Here is a 22,066-nt window from a genome sequence, read left to right as displayed (position 1 = left end):
TAATATAGGCGTGCTCTCCTTTCATTATGTAAATTTGTCATATGTATTGTATTTAAATACCTTACATTCCATATAAGATAATGTTTTGTTATAAGTAATCCTAAGTATTTTAAAGAATTTAAAAACGAAAACCAGTCTTTTATATTTATCAACACATTTACCTTTTCTGATACTCATCATTCCTTTCTGGGGTTCCACTTACTATGATTTCCTTTCAACTTGAAGAACTGTAGAGTTCTCTGGGGATACACTGTTTTAGTTTTCTTTTATCTGAAAAATGTGATTATTTCACTGTCATTCATGAAGAATACTTTTTGCTGGATATAGATTTTGAGGGTGAAGATTTTTAAATTCAGTTTTGTTTCTTTCCTATAAGAAAGATACAGATACACTGTCTTCTGGCCCTTGTAGCCTTTGATGGTAAGTCACCAGTCATTTTTGTGTTTTGAAATACATTTAATGCGTAATTTTTCTCTGTCTTTGATGATCTTCTTTGGGGATTTTGTGGGTTTCTTTTAAGACGGGGTCCCCCTCTGTCATCCAGGTTGGAGTGCAGTGGTGTGATTTTGACTCACTGCACCCCCTGCCTCCCAGGCTCAAGTGATCCTCCCACATCAGCCTCCCAAGTAGCTGGAACCACAGGTGTGCACCACCATGACTGGGTAATTTTTTTTGTATTTTTGGTAGAGATGGGTTTTCACCATGTTGCCCAGGCTGGTCTTGAACTCCTGAGCTCAAGTGATCCACCCATCTTGGTCTCCCAAAGTGCTGGGATTACAGGTGTGAGCCACTGCACCCAGCCCAAGGATTTTCTTTTTATCTTTGGGTTTCAGAAGATTGACCAGGATGTGACTTATGGGTTTTTTTTTTTTCCACATTTATCCTGATTGGAATTCACTGAGATTCTCAAATCTGTACATTTGTATTATTCACAAAATTTGGGGACATTTCAGCCATTATATCTTAAAATAGTTTGTGTGTCCCATTCTCTCCTCATGGGATTTCAACTACACTTATGTAAGACATTTTGTTATTGTCCTAAAGGTCACTGAGGTTCTGTTCATTTCTTCTCAGTCATTTTTTTTTTTTTTACTCATTTGTTTGGGAAATTTCTACTGATCTATTTCAAGTTAACTGGCTCCCCTGTCATTCTTATTCTGCAGGCAAATTTATTCAGTGATTTTTTAATTTCAGTGTATTTACAGTTGTAGAATTTTCATTTGTATTTCTTTATAGTTTCTATTTGTTTCATTGAGTTTTTAAAAAACTACATTCCTTGTGATAATATTTTCTTTTTAATTTATTAAGCATAGTTACAATATCTACCTTAATATTCTCATATGCTCATTCCATCACCTGGGTTGATTGTCTATTTTCTTGAAATGGGAGGTCACATGTTCTTAATTCTTTGAATGTCAGGCAATTTTTAAAAGTTGTGTCCTACATAACATGAATGGTTAAGATGTGGAGATTCTGGACTCTGTCATACTCCTCTGCAGAGTGCTAATGTTTTTGCTTCATTTAATAATGAACTTAGTTAAACTCAAACTTCAAATGCTGTCTCTAGGCCAGCAGCACAAATGAAAGCTCAGTTCTTTTGTCCTTAGCGTATCCTATGCATGCATAGCTCAGGGGTCATCCAGAGACTTGGGCAGTTTATGCACAGAATTTGGGCTGTCCACTCTTTTGAGTTCCTCTTTCTGAGACTCTACCCTCACTTTCCAGTGACTATGGTTGCCCTGAACTTTGTCCTATGGTTTTTCATGTCAAAAAGATTTTTTCTATCAAATTATTCCCCTCTGTTACATTAAATTCAGCCTATCTTCAAGCAAACAGCCTTAAAAATGTGATCTAACCCCCTGCCATTCCTTTCTTCCAAGATTCAACTCTTTCACATAATATGCCTGCTTTTGTTCATTCTTCAGTACCATTGGATCATTGGGGTGTGTGTGTGTGTGTTTGTGTGTTTTGTCCAGAGTTTATAATTATCTGTGGGAGGGCCATGCCCAGTAGGAATCCACTTGGCCATATCAGAAATGTTATTACTTAAAAAAAAAAAAAAAAAAAAAATTGATTCATGAGAATATAAAAATTGATTACAAAAACATAAAACTTACTCTTAAACCCACAATCCTGGAAGAACCACTATCCACATAATGATAAGATGCATTTTTCATCATATGTATTTGTGTGTATAAACAATATCTATATTTAAATTAAAATTCTAATGTGCATATAGTTTTGTAACCTGTTTTTTATTTAGTATTTTAGATGCTATAGGTTGGTTTGTACAACATCTATTTTTCAATGCCCATGTCTCTTTATTTCCTTTATGATAAAGGTTAAGAAATTAAAGATTTGGGGCGAGGTGGCGGGCGCCTGTAGTCCCAGCTACTCGGGAGGCTGAGGTTGGAGAATGGCGTAAACCCAGGAGGCGGAGCTTGTAGTGAGCCGAGTTCGCGCCACTGCACCCCAGCCTGGGTGACAGAGCAAAGACTCCGTCTCAAAAAAAAAAAAAAAAAAAAAGAAATTAAAGATTTGGCCAGGTGTGGTGGCTCACACTTTGAATCACAGCACTTTGGGAGGCCTAGGTGGCCAGATCACTTGAGCCCAGGAGTTTGAAACCAGCCTGAGTAACATGGTGAAACTCTGTCTCTACAAAATTTAAAAAAAAAATACAAAAATTAGCTTGGTGACATGCACCTGTAGTCCCGGCTACTCGGAAGGCTAAGGTGGGAGGAGTGCTTGAGCCTGGGAGGTAGAGATTGCACTAAGCCGAGATTGCACTACTGCACACTCCAGTCTGGGTGACAGAGACCTTGTCTCAAAACAAAATAAAACAAACAAAGAAAAAGATTCCATTTCCTCAAACCTCTCTTTAAACTAGGTGTGGTCATGTGACTTATTTCTGGTCAAAAGATGTGAGCACATTCTTCTAGAAGGGGGACTTTGTGGAAAATTTTAATTTTCTTCAATATTGGATTACTCTGGAGATGCATCATTCAAACACATTCCTGAGAGTAAAAGTAATAATATAGAATCATTTGTATCTTCTTAAATATAGTTTCAAGTTGTGGTTTTTAATGTCATATTACTCAAATTTTGAAGGTATCATACTTTAATCAATTAACTAGCAATGTATATCTGATTTCTCTCTGTTGTGCAATAAATATTATAGTACGCCCTAATTGTGTAACATAGAATAGATTCCTTGATGGACTGCCGACCATAAGGCTTTGATATATACTGTCAGATTTACATTTTGGTAGGTTGTACAAACTTATACAACTACCAAAAGCAGTGTGTGACAGATTGTTTTCTGCCTCTCACAAACGTAATTATTTTTTAAAATCTTGATTTAAGAAAAAGTGTTTCTACTTTTTTTCCTCTTCTTTATGTCAGAGGAGTTTAGCATCTTTCTCTTCCCACACCCTCAGATTCCAAAAAATATATGCCTGGAATGCTCTTCCATCATATATATATATACATGTAGGTTGCTCTTTTAACCTCTCTGGGTCTTTGCTTTTGTCACCATCTAAGTAAGCTTACTGCCTGCTTCCCATCACTATATTTAAAATTGCATTCCGCAACACTTCCCTCCCCTTCCGTGGCTTGCTTTTTGCCATGCGATGATCTGTTATACTTTATATTGTAGTTGTTTATTTATTGCCTATGTCCTCCTCTAGAATTAAGGTCTATGAGAACAGGGTTTTGTTTGTTTGCTTTCTTTTTGTTTTGTAGACTGTTGTATCTCAGGCACTTAGATGATCATATCACTTGAATAAATAAATGTTTCAAAATTGTTGTTAATAATAATTTACTTTTATTCCCCTTCATTTTCTTAAAGAGGATCTCAAAAACAGTTTAAAAATAATTTTTTAAACTTACTTACACAATGATGTAGATTAGTGGTTTTCAAAGGCTGGTCCCCAGACCAGCAGCACAGGAATCCTCTGGAAACTTAATTAAAATGCAAATTCTCAAGCCCCATCCACAGGGTTTCTGATCCAGTACGTCTGTGACGAGGACCAAGAATTTGCATTCTAAAGTCTATGCTTTAACAAATCATTCAGGCAATTTTTATGCACACTAAAGTTTACGTATCATTGATTCAGACTTATCTCTGTGTGTCTGTTTTCCTATACTAACCTCCAACTGTATTTAGACATCCTTTCTTCATTCATCAATGCTAACTTTTAATTCATTTTATTACTGCACAAAACGGCTTTCAGCATTCATTTATACCATTCAGGCATACCTATAATTCTCACTGTCTCAGGTGTGGCAATACTATGGGTTCCCCAAGACGTGGAAATTCAACATAGCCATAACCTGCAACTGTTTCATCCTTCTAAAAAGTGCAGGCTTTCTACAGCTCTAGACAGTGATGACTCATTCTGTGCATAGTGTTATATTTCCACTTGTTAAGAAATTATTGGTGGAAGGCCGGGCGCGGTGGCTCACGCCTGTAATCCCAGCACTTTGGGAGGCCGAGGCGGGCGGATCACAAGGTCAGGAGATCGAGACCACGGTGAAACCCCGTCTCTACTAAAAATACAAAAAATTAGCTGGGCGCGGTTGTGGGCGCCTGTAGTCCCAGCTACTCGGGAGGCTGAGGCAGGAGAATGGCGTGAACCCAGGAGGCGGAGCTTGCAGTGAGCCGAGATCGCGCCACTGCACTCCAGCCTGGGCGACAGAGCGAGACTCCGTCTCAAAAAAAAAAAAAAAAAAAAAAAAGAAATTATTGGTGGAAATGGCTTTCATACTGCATTTTCTTCCCATGCGATAAATAAGTTACTTGGAAATGAGGGGATATATTCATGAGTTGAGCTTTCAACCATGCATGTGTATGCATGTGTGCATATTCCATTCTCAATATATTATATTAACACATTATAATTCTCTGAAATGAGGTCAGAAAGGAAGGAGCTTGAATGGTAAATATTTGTAAAGATGGCATTTAAGCACATATTTCTTTAGGGCCCATTATTATGCTGAACTACTATCTAGGTGAAATATTTACTCAACAGAATTGAACATGACTAGACACGTCCTGGTAACTGCTCATATGTTAGTTCTGAGGAATAAATGAAATAACGTAGGGATTGTGCTTTAAAAAATATAAAAGATAATATGCCAAATTACAATATGTTATATTAATTATGTAAGTTAATATTGTATTAAAATATTTCTGTACTTACGTCTCTGCTTTTAGTGTAACAACTTAGAGTTTAAAATAGTTCAGGAGTTTTGTGGGTTTTTTTGTGTTTCTTTTTTTGAGAGAGAGCCTTACTCTGTTGCCCAGGCTGGAGTGCACTGTAGCCTCCGCCTCCTGGGTGCAAGCAACTCTCTTGCTTCAGCCTCCTGAGTGGCTGGGTTTACAGCATGCCCAGCTAATATTTTGTATTTTTAGTAGAGATGGGGTTTCACTGTGTTGGCTAGTCTGGTCTCAAACTCCTGGCCTCAAGTGATCCACCCACCTTGGCCTCCCAAATTGCTGGAGATTACAGGCATCCACCATGCCCAGCCAGAAGTATTTTTAATCTATAGCTCAAGAGTAAAAAAAATCCAGGTGTGCAATGGCAAATAGGTCTCCTGTGACGGTCCAAGTTGATGCATAGTACCTTCTGGAATGCATGCTGCACAATGATTCTGAGGCCAACTCTGGGTTCACTCAGAAAGAGTACAGTGATCCAGTAAATAATGCCCAATATTGAGCAAGAACAGGGAGGGGTGACATTTGTTTCATTTGCATTCCCTGATTGAGGTGTTTGTATGTTAGTTCTTTGAATATGAGATAAAACGGGGTAATTATTCAGAAAATCACTTTCATTCACCTGCAATCACAATTCATCATCAGTCTGAAAAAATGGCAAATGTAGAAACATAGTGCTGTTATAATTCACTATGTTAATGAAAGAACGTGTGTTTGATAGGAAAAGTCTTTATGAATTCAACATCGTTTCATACTATATACTTTTGATTCATCATCATTCATGAATAATCATACAAAGATTTTAACTCTGTCAAACAACATTGTGGAGGGGTTCAGTGACAACCTTAAATAATGTTGATTTGTGCATATTAAAATATTTTAATTATAAAAATACATGTGCATCATTTAAAAATCCAAATATAGAAGGAAGTCTTGCTCCTATCCTAGAACCCAATCCTATACTCCTGTGCCCAATGGCAACCACCATGAAGTTTATTCTGTATTTTTTTCAAAGTCTATTCACATACAAATACATGTATATATGCATACTAAGATATATATACATACAGAGATAAGAGACAGAGGTTAAACAAACATACCCTTTTGTACACAAAGGGGAATATAATATATACATGGTTCAGCAACCTGCTTTTTTACACTTCACAGTATATCTTGAATATCACTCCCTACCAGCACGTTTTTATCCTCAGCTGCTTTATTTTCTCTTGTTTTCCTGTTAACACTTTTTACATATATAACAACCCTTTCAAAAAGATTTCTGCTGATGCATAAGCCAACACAGACATTAAGAAAGAGCTGGGTGAAAATATCAAAGAGGCTTATACAAATGGCCACACTCATTTACATAAGGCAATAAACAGATATGCAAATTCAACTATAATATATGGTGCTTAAGTACAAAACAAGAAGAAACACAGGAACTGTCAGCATATATAACTTGTTTCTCCATTGCTTTGAATATTCAAATTATTCACAAGTTTTAAGCTTTCAATTTCAATCTGAACATGTAGATCATTTATAATAATTGAGTATTGTTAAAACAATATTTTTTATAAAAGGTTTTGTATCAAGTTTAAACCCTTGTTTCCATCCACTGATTCTATATGAAGATCCATTTTCAAAGTTTCTCATGTATAACAAGGTGTGATATCTTGTTAAAGGCTTTCTAACACTCTTTAAATTCAGTATATTTCCAAGGTTCAACAAAATTTTAAATTTAGTTAACAAATTTGCCACATTAACGTCACTCGTGAGATTTCGCTTTTGAATGAGTTTTCACATGTTTGGTTAGGGATGCATTTTGTTTGAAAGTTTTCCCACATTCATTACATTCATAGGGTTTCTCTCCAGTGTGGGATCGCTGATGTATAACAAGCTGTGACTTTGCATTAAAGGCTTTTTCACATTCATTACATTCATAAGGTTTCTCCCCAGTATGAGTTCTCTGATGTACAATGAGGTGAGACTTTTGGCTAAAGGCTTTCCCACATTCATTACACTCATACGGTTTCTCTCCAGTATGAACTCTCTGATGCTGAGTAAGGCCTTCAATTTGTTTAAAGGCTTTCCCACATTGATTACATTCAAAGGGACTTTCACCTGTATGAGTTCTCATATGGTAAGTAAGAGATGAGCTATGTCCAAAGGCTTTTCCACACTCATTACATTTATAAGGTTTCTCCTTAGTATGAGTTCTTTGATGTATAATGAGGTGTGACTTCTTGCTGAAAGCTTTCCCACATTCATTACATTCAAAGGGTTTCTCACCTGTATGAATTCTCATGTGTTTAGTAAGGGATGAGCTATACTTAAAGGCTTTTCCACATTCATTGCATTCATATGGTATTTCACCTGTATGTGTTCTCACATGTTCGGTAAGAGATGAGTTATACCTAAAAGACTTCCCACATTCCTTACATTCATATGGCTTCTCACCTGTGTGAGATCTCACATGTTGAATAAGGTTTGAGCTGTGTCTGAAGGTTTTCCCACATTCAGCACATTCATAGGGCTTTTCTCCAGTATGAATTCTTAGATGGTCAGTGAGTGCATGTTTATGACCATGGGCTTTGCCACACTCAATACATTCATATGGTTTTTCTCCGGTGTGAGTTCTCTGATGTACAACAAGGTGTGACTTTTGGCTAAAGGCTATCCCACATTCATTACATTCATATGGTTTCTCCCCAGTATGAATTCTCTGATGGTCAATGAGTCCTTGTTTATGGCTGAGAACCTTCCCACATTGATTACATTCATAGGGTTTCATACAAGCTTGAGGTTTTTCATGCTTAGTAGATGAGCTAAGGCTGGATGATTTCTTATGTTTCTCTCTAGTTTGAATTTTGTCCTGTTTAATATGGGATGAGCTATGACAGCATAATTTGTCATGTTTTTTGCCAGTTTTGTTACACTTATCAGATGAGCTATGGTTGGATAATTTCTCATGTTTCTTTCCAGTTTGCTTTTTGCCTTTCCTTGTATCAGATAAGCTGTGGTTGAATGACTTCTTGTGTTCTTTAGCTGCATCAGATTTCCTTTTTACACAGTTTCTTGAGTGATCAGGTAAATCTAAATTCTGTTTCAAAATTTTTCCATGTGACTCAAATTTAAGAAGCCTTTTCTTTGAAGGAATATGTTTTGTATGCAAATTATTTTTTTCCCCCAGTGAACCACAGTCACTGCCATTCTCCTTAGTTTGAGTTTTCTTTTTGACTACAGCTTCCCTGAGGAGTTTGTTTTGAGATTTCTGGTTATTTTCAAGCTGGTCATCATCTTGCTTGACTTCTAAAATGGAATTCAGTGAGATACTCTTGTGAATCTTTGTACTCTTATATTTTGGAATAAAATTTGTAAAGAAATGACCTGTTGTAGGGTTAAATTTTTATTCAGGCTAGTATAGCAATGTAAATGAAACAACTAGGGTGAATGGACTTGAGGGAGAAGATGTTGTGGTAAAAAGAGGTGGGAAAAGTGACAATAGTGATTTTTAAAAGGTTTTGCTGCTTAAAAATATGAGTGTGCAACCTGGGATAGAAGATGAAATAAACACAAGGAGAAGTGAACAGAGAATAGATGGAGTAAAAAGAGCTTATGATTGTAGCTGATACTTTTTTGAGGTTTCTCGTAAGCCCAAGCTGCCCAGTTCTGGTAACTCCCAAGCTGGCCATAGTATATTGCTGCTGCAGCCTATACTGTATTACCCCAATTCTCCATGGGCACAGTTGGAGACAAATCTGACTCAAACCAAGATGTCCAACAAGATTCTTTCTTCTAACAAATTTGACTCCAGTTAGTCTCCACTTGGTACTTAAATTTAGAAATTATATAAAGCAGGCACTAGTAACCCATATTTTCTCTATGTAAACAGAAAGCTCATCAGGTTAAAGAATGAAACATCCGCCGGGCGCGGTGGCTCAAGCCTGTAATCCCAGCACTTTGGGAGGCCGAGACGGGCAGATCACGAGGTCAGGAGATCGAGATCATCCTGGCTAACACGGTGAAACCCCGTCTCTACTAAAAAATTCAAAAAACTAGCCGGGCAAGGTGGCGGGCGCCTGTAGTCCCAGCTACTCGGGAGGCTGAGAAAGGAGAATGGCGTAAACCCGGGAGGCGGAGCTTGCAGTGAGCTGAGATCCGGCCACTGCACTCCAGCCTGGGCGACAGAGCAAGACTCCGTCTCAAAAAAAAAAAAAAAAAAAAAAAAAGAATGAAACATCCACACACAGAGAAGCAGAGACATAAGAACTGTGTCTTTAAAGAGATCATTTGCACAATTTCAATTCCCAGTGGCTTCCTAGTTCCTTCCTAGTTCCTATTTCTAGCCCCTGGTGAGGACTGGCTGAACTATCTTGCCCTTAGCTTGTAAGGGATATACTCATGTCCTTATTGCATATTCCTGTATGTACCGAAGCTAGCTAATGTAAACTTTTGTTATTATATCCAAAAGAGCCAGAAAAGAAAAATAAAGTGAGTCCACCAAGAAGTATTGACAAGCCGATAAGTGGCTGAGAAAATAAATAAGAAAGGTTATCCACTTTCTACTACTCATGGTGAATTTTTCTTGTAGTGCTTAGACCTTTTCCTGCTGACATATCTTTTCCTTTCCATTGCTACCATTGAAATGACCCCCAAAATGATATTCTTGTACTTTAAAAATCCCTAGTTTCTCTACATTACCTGATGCTTTCATCAAATGATAAAATTCATAGTAATTAGCTTAGCAAACAAACTTTACTCAATCTGATTTATAGGGTGCATCCAAGTTTGTTTTGTTTTCCAATAGTTTGCTATGGAATGTATATTTGTTCTTTTCGGTCATTCTAATTGTCAATTACAAATTTTAAGTTTATTCCTAGCTCTAAGTGGTTACTCACATTCTTTCTGCCATACATTAAACACTTACACATCTGAGATGTCTTCTTAATCCCTGCTTCCCTTCTCTGAGACCATTACCCACACTGAAAACTGTGGGCTGCTATGTTTATACTACATAAGCCGAATTCTGGCTAAAAACAATAGATTGGGCAGTGGTAAACACTAGGTAGTGCAATAATATTCTTTTGCCTAAGAACCAGAAATTGAAATTTATAGACTTCTGTTAGCTAGCTATGGATACTACATGTATAAAAACCTATAATCTTAAGAGCTGAGGCCGCCATTTAGGGGTGTCCTTTTTCAGCTACATGCTATATGCATGGAAAAGCAGAAAAAGCTTCAGAGTGAGAATTAAACAGTCTTAGAGAGAAGCAGATATAAAAATCCCCATGACTTCAGAAAGAAAGAGGCAGGAAGTGAATAGCCACCTTGATGGTAAAGGAACATTACACTGAGAAAGTGAAAACTGGACTCAAACCGAAAGGAGTTATGGTATCTGAATGGATGGAAAGGAAATATTATTACTTTTATAAAGGACATTAAAGAGATTAATTCCCATGGAGCAGAAGATCAGTTTTGAAAAATGAAAAAAATATATATATATGTAGACATATATGTATGTTAGGGAGTCTAGAGAAGTGCAGTTGCTGGCTGCTTTTTCATTTAGGAAATTTTAAGTGATGCAGAGAGAATAACAAACTTTTAGGTACCATGACAAGGCTGTGTCTTTCAATGCCCAAGGATGATGGAAAACATGGAGGAAAAATTTCCTTCTGGAAAGAAAGGAATCAAAACTGAAAACTTTCCCCTTGACATGTAATATTACAAGAACCTTTACAATGATAAATTGAGCTGGTCCCAACTGGTATCTGTCAGCAGGAAAAGACATAAGGTACTACAAGAAAATATCACCATGAAGGAAAGGAGGAGAATTTGAACAAGCAAATTGGTATAGTAATATGATAATACCAGAGAAGAGTTGGATATGGAAGAGCAATTGACTAAGGCTGGAAGTTTTTCTTGAATCTGAGACAGTAACTAAAACATAAATGCCAAGCTAAAACAACTGTAACTTCAGAAACAAATATGGAACTCACTTGGCCCAGCAAATTATTGGAGAGAATAGAACAGCCCCTCTTTGAAGAGCCTCCTAAGTAGTATATAAGAACCTGAACCAAAAGAGAGTCATTGTAGCAATGATAAAGATGTATTAAATGACTTAGGATTGTTTTTTAGCTGTAAAGTGTCAACAAGAAAAGTAAGGATAGCCAAAACTGGAGCTATTAATGGATGAATCAGAAACTCCATTGAGTCTCTTCATTTGTCATTTTAAAGACTGGTTCCTCTCAGGGAATTCATACAGTCTTGGACAACTGAAGGTCAAAAGAATTTAAAAGACATAGCAGATATTCTGCTATGAATAATTTGGGGACTATGGTAACATAAATAATAACTGAATATTTTCATGTTTGCTGGTAACATCTAAGATCAATTAAAGCTGGGCATGGTGGCTCACACCTGTAATCCCAACACTGGGAAGATGAGAAGGGAGAATTGCTTGAGACCAGGCATTCAAGACCAGCCTGGGCAACATAGCAAGACCCTGTCTCTATGAAAAAAAAGAGAAAGAAATAGGAAAAAAACTGATTTAGCAAATTTATCTAAGAATTGGAAAAATTTAAGTATGAGATAATATGAGCCTGATTTGTGTGATGACATTGAACATTGAGAAAAAAAAAAGCAGAAACTGAAGACAGGATAGTAACTCTATGGAAGACAGTCCTATAATCAGAGTACACCCTGATAAAAACAGGGAAGTTGAAAAGAACCTCTAATTTAGAGAGAAAGACAAAGCTTTCCATTTCTGACATCCTAAGAATAAGCTGTTATGTAAGTAGGTCAAATATGAGTGTAAGACAAAGGAATTGGAGATGTCCATTTGGAAGTCACGAGTGTAGAATAAATAGCTTTTATTTGCACAACGAATAATCGATACAATGTTTAAAAAGAACAGATAGTAGAAGACAAAACCTTAGGGACACCTCAGCAAAATGAGAAGAAAGAGAAGCTAGTGAGTAAATGATAAAGAAGCACTTAGCGGATAAGATCTGATTCAAGTTGTACAATTCAAACTGGGTGAGTGAGAACTTCAAGCTAACAAAAACGATTAAAGTATGCACTGAAAAGTAAGCAGTGGTGACCTTAAAGTCAGAAATTTAGTTACAGGCATGAATTCTGTGGGATTTGACTGCAGGGGTTAAGGAGAAAATGGAAATGATGATGTGCTATAGATCATGGGTCTAGAGAATTTCATAGTGAAAGGAGAAAAACAGAAATAACTCAGGACAGGAGCATCACGCCAAGAGATTTGGAAACAGGGCAGATCTAAGAATGTCCGAATACATAGGAGAAAAATTGACACCTAGGGTCTTGAGTAAAGGAGAAAAGGAGAAAAGCTGAGGATATTAGGAAAAGGGAGGATGCTTTTTTTAAAAAGCACTGATTTATATAAGGTAAGCAGGAGTAGGATTGAGAACAGCTAAGAGGGTCACTGCTCCTTCTGAAGATTGAGCAATGGAAGGGTCAGTTAGGCATCTGAGGGGCTGGTACCAAGTTTCAGAGCCCTGATTTTCACCTTTTATCCTACCACAACCTGAGTGGTGTGAAAGATAGTATTATTTTTTCCTGTGGCAAGATTATACCTCCCAGCCCCTCCCAAATGCATAGCCTTTTGAATTATAGCACTCTTCCCAGTGGAAGGATTATACATTCCTACCATGTTGAACTCAGGAGTGGCCAGATGGCCTGCTTTGACCAACAAAATGTGAGCTGAAAGGGATATCTACAACTTTCAAGCAGTAACTGTCAGAGTTACTATGTGGTTCCACTCACCCTTTTTTCCCTCTGTCATGAGACCAGAATTTGCCAAATGGAGAATTGTCTTTCCAGCATAGGTCCCCAAATAAAGATAATATGGAATAGAGCTGTGGCTTGAGCAAGAAACTAATTTTTCTTATTGTAAGTAACTAAGATTGCAAGGGTTCATTCCTTCATGGAGCAAAACTGAGTGGAAACTGACTGATAGAGGTAATATAACCAAACTCCCGTATTTAACACTAGCTCACTACCATAGTGAACCTCACATAGAACCTCTCGTGTGAACAAATTCGCAAAAGGAAGAGATATTAGAATCTCTCAGGTTACAGAATCTTTGTAGTTTGAAATATTATTTCCTCAGGAAATCCTGATTTTTTTCTACTGCTATTTTCTAGTTAAGAAAGACGAGTCTAGGATCTTTAAGAATTTCAGAATAAATTATTCTCTGAAAAATTTCAAAGTTACAACTTACTTCCATCAGTTTCTTTTTGCTTGGATCTTGCTATTTTACTTGGACAACCTTGACTGGGTCTTTTTCCCTTCCCCAACCATGGTGCTTCTCCTTTTTCCAACTTGGAGATCAAGTCTGGTTTGGGAGCTTGATACCCTGCTCATGAGAAATAGCAGAAACTGAGTGTTAGAACAACCATCCCAGAAATGAAGCCCCAGCATTTGTACTTCAGGGCCTAAAGAATACATGGCTTCTGGAGTTTCACAATGTGAATGCCAGGTCAACTGAACAGACCTTCCATTTTGGAGCCTTGGGCACAAATATCCTGCCTAGTATCTAAAAGGGAAGAAAGCCCTTTGACCTACAAAAATGAAGGCCGAACTTATCAAGGACTCCAGAGAGAAGGTATCACAGTGTACACATTTTGAATTACAAAGGAATTGTTCTTACCCATTGAGGCTTGGTTGCTGTAGTTCTCCAGCATCACATCATGATACACGTTCCTCTGAGCAGGATCCAGTTGCTTCCATTCCTTCTGGGTAAAGGTCATAGTCACATGTTTGAATGTTACTGATACCTGTGATAGCATATTCCTGTTCACGCTAATGTTATCCACATTTGGTGAGTGATTTGGACAAGATAATAATTTGTTCTTACCTTGACTACGTACTGTTGATCATGATATTATAACCTGCTCAATTTTTCATTATTTTGAACTCAATTTTTCTCTACTCAATTTTTCATTATTTTGAAAAACAAAAACCATATTAAGAAATGTCCCTACTGAGCTGGGCACAGTGGCTCATGCCTGTAATCCCAGCAGTTTGGGAGGCTGAGGCAGGAGGATTGCTTAAGCTCAGGAGTTTGAGACCAGCCTGGGCAACATGGCAAAACTCCATCTCTACAAAAATATACAAAACTTAGCTGGGTATGGTGGTGCATGCCTGTAGTCCCAGCTACTCTGGAGGCTGAGGCAGGAGGATCACCTGAGCCCAGGAGGTCAAGGCTACAGGGAGCTGAGATCACACCACTGCACTCCAGCCTGGCTGAGAGAGTGAGACCCTGTCATGACAAACAGAAATGTCCCTATTGTGAATTTATTTATTCAAGAGGATAGAATCATGTGCATATTGGAGAGAAAGATAAATAGCCAAAAAAAAAAAAAAAAGAAAGAAAGAAAAAAGAAAAAAGGAACAGAATCAATCTTTGTCTTATCTTCTATAACAGGGGATGTTAAAAGGCTATTGAGCAGTATTTATAGTTTATAGAGTTCTGAGGTAGAAGAATTGAGACCTTTTTTATAACCAGTCAAAAAAATCATTTATGGGCTGGGCGCATTGGCTCACACCTGTAATCCCAACAATTTGGGAGGCCAAGGCAGATGGATCATGTGAGGTCAGGAGTTTGAGATTAGCCTGGCCAACATGGTCTCTATTAAAAATACAAAAATGAGCCAGGCGTGGTGGCAGGCACCTGTAACTCCAGCTACTTGGGAGGCAGAGGCAGGAGAATTGCTTGAACCCAGAAGGTGGAGGTTGCAGTGAGCCAAGATCAAGCCATTGCTCTTCAGCCTGGGCAACAGAAACTCCATCTCAAAAAAACAAAAAACAAAAAACAAAAAAAACTCATTTATGTTTGGCGGCAAAAGTAAGATATTTTAGGCATATAAGAATGCAGAAAGTAGACTACCAATGTTCTTTAGAAATAAAGCAGAAAGTTGGGGAGAAATTGAGGAAAGGGGAAGGGGAAGAGAAAGTGGAAAAGAAGCAGAAAAAGAGAATGAATGATATTTAAAAGAAGAAAAAATGGATCAGAATAAAGATTTCAAAATTGGGAAAGACTTAATATACGAGAGAGCTATGATTAATACAACCAGTAAAATGTCTAGTTAAATCTAAATAACTTGATAATGTGCTTGTACAACTGTTATGAAAGTATCCTTAAAATCAAGAGGTATGATATGAAAAAAAATAAGCAGAACCCTAACTAGGGGGGTGGGGGTAGGGAAGAAATTAAAGTATGTTAAAGTCCTCTTATTCGGCAGGTAAAAGGAGGATGGCACAGCTATTGGAGAATTTTGATACTAATAAATACACATTCAAACATGTTTGTCTAATGTTTAAAGATCATCCCTTATCCTCACAGACAACCAACCTTTTTTTTTCCTTCTTTTTATTTTTGTTTACTTTTTATTTTTGGGGATAAAGTCTCACTCTGTTGCCCAGGCTGAAATGCAATAACATAATCATAGCTCACTGACACCTTGAATTCCTGGGCTCCAGCAATTCTCCCACCTCAGCCTACCAAGTGGCTGAGACTATAAGCATGCACCACCCATGCCTGACTGATTTTTAAAATTTTTTGTGGAGACAGGTTCTTGCTATGTTGCCCAGGTTGGGCTCAAACTCCTGGGCTCAGGCAATCCTCCCACCTCAGCTTCCCAAAGTGCTGAGATTACAGATGTCAGTCACTGTGCCTGGCCAGACCACCATTCAATTACCTGCAAAAGTCATCAATTTAACCCCACAGACCTCTAGTCACTGACTACCAATAATCTCCCATCATTGATTGTCACTGGCCTTCCAATCACTGAGCTGATACAGACAGCCTTGCCTCATTACTGGGCCTATAGCTCCAAAATGACTGGGTAAAGCAAACCTCCCAAACAGTAGCAATCACTTGCCCCCACAGACACTCCAATCACATATTCTCACAAGTCCCTCAACCAGTGATACCCACAGGACACATGGTAATCTATCTCCCATTACCCCAAATCCCTCATCTTATCAATCCCCAATCACTGACACCAATAGAATTCTCAAGCAGTGGCCTTTATAGAAACTCTAATTACTGCCAGCAAATTCCACTCCTCCCTCAGCCTCTTTAGCCACTCCCTTCATTTACATGCTTTACCTGAAATCTACCTGTCTCTTGAGGATCCTGCTTCCTTACAGGAGCCTCAGAGGAGTGGAAGCTATCTTTCCTGCACCACTCCCCTCCCCGCCATGACCCATGTACCTCAGGTTCTAAAGATGCCGTAAATGATTACTTTCAACCATTTCTCATTCTTCCTTCAAAATTCATAGCTTATTTATAGTATCACCAGATTTTCATCTATTAACCCTCCTGGGTCCAGTGATTTCCTAGGAGGACTCACGTGACTCAGTATATAATTGTACTCACAGCTATTATTTATTTATTTATTTTATTTTATTTTATTTTATTTATTTATTTTTTTTGAGACGGAGTCTCGCTCTGTCACCCAGGCTGGAGTGCAGTGGCCGGATCTCTGCTCACTGCAAGCTCCGCCTACCGGGTTTACGCCATTCTCCTGCCTCAGCCTCCCGAGTAGCTGGGACTACAGGCGCTCGCCACCTCGCCCGGCTAGTTTTTTTGTAGTTTTTTTAGTAGAGACGGGGTTTCACCGTGTTAGCCAGGATGGTCTCGATCTCCTGACCTCGTGATCCGCCCGTCTCGGCCTCCCAAAGTGCTGGGATTACAGGCTTGAGCCACCGCGCCCGGCCAGCTCTTATTTATTGTAGCAAAAGTATACAAAGCAAAGTCAGTTAATCAGCATGGGATAAAGTCCAGAGGGCACCAGGCACCAGCATCCATGAGTCCCCTCCCAGTGAAGTCATATAGAACATGCTTAATTCTAATATTGAGTTATATTACAGTGAGTTATAATAACATGTATGAAATGTTGTCTACTAGGGAAGCTCATTAGAGACCAGTACTGCCCGAGGGTTTCACTGGGGGCTCATCATGTAGGCACTCTGCCTGCATGTACAAAAATTCCAGACTCCCAGAAGAAAGCAGGTGTTCAGCATAAACCACATTGTATATATTCTTTAAGCACTGGGAACTACTCTTAACCAGTTCTGGGAATGGTGGGATCCTTCCTGAAATCTAATTTCCCAGATGCCAGCAAAAAGCAAACCTTGCAAGCAGGCCTGTCTAAGGATAGCAGGTTTTTTGTTTGTTTGTTTGTTTTTGTTTTTTTTGTTGTTGTTGTTTTTTTCCCTGAGACGGAGTCTTGCTCTGTCGCCCGGGCTGGAGTGCAGTGGCCGGATCTCAGCTCACTGCAAGCTCCGCCTCCCGGGTTTACGCCATTCTCCTGCCTCAGCCTCCCGAGTAGCTGGGACTACAGGCGCCCGCCACCTCGCCCGGCTAGTTTTTTGTATTTTTTGTAGAGACGGGGTTTCACCGGGTCAGCCAGGATGATCTCGATCTCCTGACCTCGTGATCCGCCCGTCTCGGCCTCCCAAAGTGCTGGGATTACAGGCTTGAGCCACCGCGCCGGGCCAGGATAGCAGTTTTTGACTTCTATGTTAACTCTGGTCTGCAGTCATCCCACCCCATTCACTGAAAACTTTAGCACCAGCTAAATCCCTGCCATCATGCTGCACTACCTCTGTATCAATGTGGAAGAGCCATTCAACACCCTTGCCTCTCTTTTTCATGAGGTCAACAATCTTTTCTTCCACTCAAATTCAGCCACCTATTCATAAATCATCTGCACTTACACCTTGCCATCACTATAACACCTCCAAAAATCTCTAAGACATTCCACCCTCTGACCATTATTTCCTATCCTGCTACTTGTTCTAGTACTTTCACTCCAATAATTCTCCAAACTCATTGAGCCCTCTGATCCTAACCACTTTTTCACAATCTTCCACCCTTACCTAGCCTTTCTTTCTTGTTCAGATTCCTTGTTCTAACACTATACACAATCAATTGAAAACTAGAAAGTTTTAACTTCCTTTCTCCTCTTCTCCTCCGCTGTATTTACCTATCAAAGCCTCAACCTTGGTTAAATCCAACTCTCCTCTTAATCTCTGCCTGCAACCTTGCAACTGAACATTGCAAGAGAAAAATCAATCTGTGCTGAGTGGACTAACTTCAAATTTATAACACATATGCCAAATGGGCATCTAATACTGTCAGTAGTCCTACCTAACCCTAGAAAATGCACATTTCCTTTTTCCTAGATGATTATTTTGAACATTCTCCTTTTTAACTCTGAAAACTCCAACATCTACCCCTTTCCCACTCTCGGCTGATGAATTTGCTTCATGCTTTCAAGAGAAAATAAATCCAAATGGACAAGAATTACCTTGCCTTGTTACCACCAATTCCACCAACCTGTTTCCAAACTCATATATAATATACCTTCTCTTCTGTCAAAATGGAAAGTCTTCCTTCTCTCACCTAAGGCCAGTTTCTCCATTTGTGCTCTCAATCCCATCCCCAACTGCCTTCCCAACGACTTCACCCCTGCAAGTACCTCTTTCTCTTTTGTAACATCTATTTCTCCCTTTTACTTGGATCATTGCCATTGACACACAGAGTTGCCTTAATATCATTCATCTGAAGAAACCCGCTCTTGATTTCATATCCTTTACAATGTCTATTTCTCTGCTTCCTGTACCAGCAAAACTCCTCATAAGTGTTGCCTATACTTGCTGTTTCCACTTCATTACCTCTCATTCTTTCAACTCACTCTAACAGGATGTTATCCCCTTAACTCCAATAAACGAGCTCTAATCAATCAAAATAACCATTGAGCTGCATACTGGCAAAATCAAATTATCTCTAGTCCTGCTTTGGGACTCAAAAGTGTATATCACAATTGATTACTCCTATTGTCTTGAAAGGCTTTCTTCTCTATGCTACTTTGACATCCACTTGCACAGTTTTCCTCTTACTTCAATGGGCACCCCTTATTCTCTCTTGTTTTTTGTCTTCTACCAGACTTTTAAATGTCAGAGTGACCAGGCCTCTGTCCCTGGCTCTCTTCTCTTCCCTATCTGTCTTCGCTTCCTAGATGACATGAGCCAATCCTAAGGCTTTAAATATCATCTTCATTGTGATGCAATTCAAAAATGGCTCCCTAGCTCACACCTTTCCTAAGTTCCAGATTCATATATATAGTGGCTACCCTATATCTTTAGGTAGATATGCAATGAGCATTTTGACATGGCCAAAATAGAGCCACTGACATCACCCCAGATCCCATTTCCATCCACCAAATCTAGTCTTTTCCACCATAACCCTTCCCATTCAGAAAATGGATTCACCATCCATCCAGTTCTTCAGGTTAAAAGTCTAGATGTAAATCTCGATTCTTCTCTTCCCTCATACTCCATATATCAATATATTAGTAAGTTATATTGCTTATCTCCAAATGTATTCTGAATTTGATTTCATTTTGCTGCTACAACTCTATTCTAAATCACCATAATCTCTTGTCTTTTACTATTGCAAAAAGTTCCTAACTGACTTCCCTATACCTACCTACTCTTGCCCCTCTGCAGTCCATCTTCCATGAGGTAGCCATGGTGATCTTTTCAAGGTATCAATCAGAACAGATTACTCCCCTGCTTAAACTCAATGGCTTCTCACTGCATCTAGAATAAAATCTAAATCCTTACACTAGCCAATAAAATCGTACATTATCTGATACCTTCCTACCACTATGATTCACACCTTTTTACTTTTCCTCTGACTGTGCTCCTACAGCACTAATCTTCCTTCCCTTTTTTAAGCACACCAAGTTCACTCCTACCTCAGGTCCTTTGCAGTTGATGTTTATTTTCTTCCTGGAACACTCTTTCTTCAGATCTCTACATGGCTGCCTCCTTGTGATGATTTATGCCTCAAGCCAACTGTCATTTCCTAAGGAAAGCTTTCCATGACTAACCTGGCTAAAGTCATGCACTCCCTACCCTCAATCACGCTCTACCACATCATTCTCTTTTACTTACTTCAGCACTTATTAGTGTCTAGAATAATTTTATTTGTTTATATTTTATCATATCTTTCGTATTTCTAGAATGTAAGTCATTGAGGGAGGGATTCTGGTTCTGTTTCCTGGCATCTCTCCAGCATTTAAAACATTCCCTGGTTTTGAGGATAAAGCAGAGACTGCAAAACAACAACAACAAACAAAATCAAAAACACTCCCTGGCATAAAATAAGTGCTCATCTTACAGTCTGTCTGTTCCTACTGTTCCTGTAAGTTTTCAATCACTGACACCCAAATACTCCCCATTACTAACCTTCACAAACTCCTCCCAATTATGGATCTCTACAAGTTCCCAACTATCACTCTCCACAGAACAATCATTAACCTCCACAGACCTCCAATCACTGACCACTAAAGAACCCTCAATTATTAAACCCAGCAATCCCCTCAAACTCCTGACCCCTTAGGCTTCTAGTCACAGAATCATAGAGGGTCCTCAATCATTAATTCCTACTAATCACCTCATTACTCAAAGCACAGTTATTACTGCTAGACATCACCTAATCATTGACTTGCATTCATCTCCAATTACCTTTTCTCCCCAAATGGCATACAAATCATCTACCATCCCCAGAGACACCTCAACATTGACTCCCCAAACTCCAACAGTCATATTCCCCCCTCACAGGCCCCCTGATTCCTCCATTACCCACTGACCGTCAAAGATACTGCTAATCAAACTTGCACAAACATCACCGTCACTGACTCCAAAGCCCCAATCCCTGATGCTCCCAGATGCTCCCAGTCACTTAATTTCCCAAATCCCAACACTGACCATCTTTGATAATCCAGGCTGTAACCACCATAGGCACCCATAATCGCTGGCTCCCATAGACACCCCAAACCGCCAACTCCCACAGTCCTTCCCTCTCTCTGACACATCACAAAGTCCCCATTTCTGATCCCCTTCCAAACTCTGACATTCAGTGACTGCCAGAGACGCCTCCCCATCATTGTCTCTGCAGATCCCTCAGAATACTGATATCCTAAAGCCAAATCACTAACTCCACAGATAACTCAGAACACTGACCTCCCAAGAGACCCTTTAGCATCGATTTCACCAATTGCCAAATCACCTATCGTCACAGACTACTCCAATCACTGCCCCGCAATTAGACCATCTCTGACCACCAAAACACCCTGCCTCATCACAGCCCTCACCGTGGCGCTGGTCTCGGGCTCGGACACAGCCATCTCCAGTGGTCGCCCGGCCTCTTTGATCGTTCCCGCACTTCTCCTCCGGTCCACGGACTCTGGCTTTGTCAGAATCCGGTAGCCGCTGGAGACCGACATGACGACTACCCGGAGAGGGGCCTTAGCGGGTCCGGCAGCTGCGATGGCGGCGCCCTTCGGTGATAGCCTACGGGCGCGGCCATCGTGGCGAAGGGCCAGCCGCACAGCGGAAGTGCGGGGACTTCTGGGACAACGAGATAGGGAAGCGAAAGCCGGCGAGGGCGTTACTTACAGGGTGCAGGAGTGATGCAGTCAGAGCGAGCCGGAACCGGTTCGGTTACGCATTACAGGAGTGACCTGGGCCTGACAATTCACTGCCGGCGTTCGGGTCGCGTCACTGCCGGAAGATATTTTACAGAATTTGGAATTGCTTTTCCGAATACACGTCAGTGCAGCCAGCGGCTAGAAGTCCGGGAATCACAATGCTTAGTGCGGATTTCAGAAGGCTGGGATGCGAGAAATTGGAAGCAGAACGGAGAGAAGCCTGATGGAACAAATAACATTGTTTTATAGGAAGAGACGTTAATCTTTGAGATATACGATAAATCTTTTCATATATAGTATAAGAACAATAAGAAAA

The 22,066-nt window shown here is 39.5% G+C and overlaps 1 protein-coding gene across 2 annotated transcripts; it reads right to left on the bottom strand.

The window, feature by feature from the left end:
- Nucleotides 1-5,928: 5,928 nt before the first annotated feature.
- Nucleotides 5,929-21,654, bottom strand: ZFP37 (ZFP37 zinc finger protein). 2 transcript variants are annotated; one of them, XM_015436854.3, is made up of 4 exons: nucleotides 21,415-21,654; nucleotides 13,893-13,977; nucleotides 13,464-13,598; nucleotides 5,929-8,524 (listed from the first exon to the last, which is right to left on the bottom strand). In XM_015436854.3, the coding sequence occupies exons 1-4, from the start codon at nucleotides 21,544-21,546 to the stop codon at nucleotides 6,981-6,983; spliced, it is 1,896 nt and encodes a 631-aa protein (XP_015292340.2). In that variant the 5' UTR covers nucleotides 21,547-21,654; the 3' UTR covers nucleotides 5,929-6,980. The 2 variants fall into 2 exon arrangements, with proteins under 2 accessions (XP_015292340.2, XP_005581101.2); XM_005581044.4 differs by having other exon boundaries at nucleotides 13,893-13,974.
- Nucleotides 21,655-22,066: the final 412 nt, after the last annotated feature.

The sequence above is a fragment of the Macaca fascicularis genome, chromosome 15, assembly GCF_037993035.2.
Source record: "Macaca fascicularis isolate 582-1 chromosome 15, T2T-MFA8v1.1".
NCBI lineage: Eukaryota > Metazoa > Chordata > Mammalia > Primates > Cercopithecidae > Macaca > Macaca fascicularis.
The sequence above is the reverse complement of the archived record's forward strand: the minus strand, read 5'-3'. Positions and strand labels throughout refer to the sequence as shown.

What these genes read in the sequence shown, in the direction of transcription:
- ZFP37 (XM_015436854.3), bottom strand. Translation starts at nt 21,546, where the DNA reads ATGTCGGTCTCCAGCGGCTACCGGATTCTGACAAAGCCAGAGTCCGTG. An exon ending in AGCCCGAGACCAGCGCCACG is followed by an intron (nt 13,978 to 21,414) that starts GTGAGGGCTGTG and finishes ACCTTTACCCAG; the next exon opens with AAGGAATGGAAGCAACTGGA. An exon ending in CAGCAACCAAGCCTCAATGG is followed by an intron (nt 13,599 to 13,892) that starts GTAAGAACAATT and finishes TCTCATGAGCAG; the next exon opens with GGTATCAAGCTCCCAAACCA.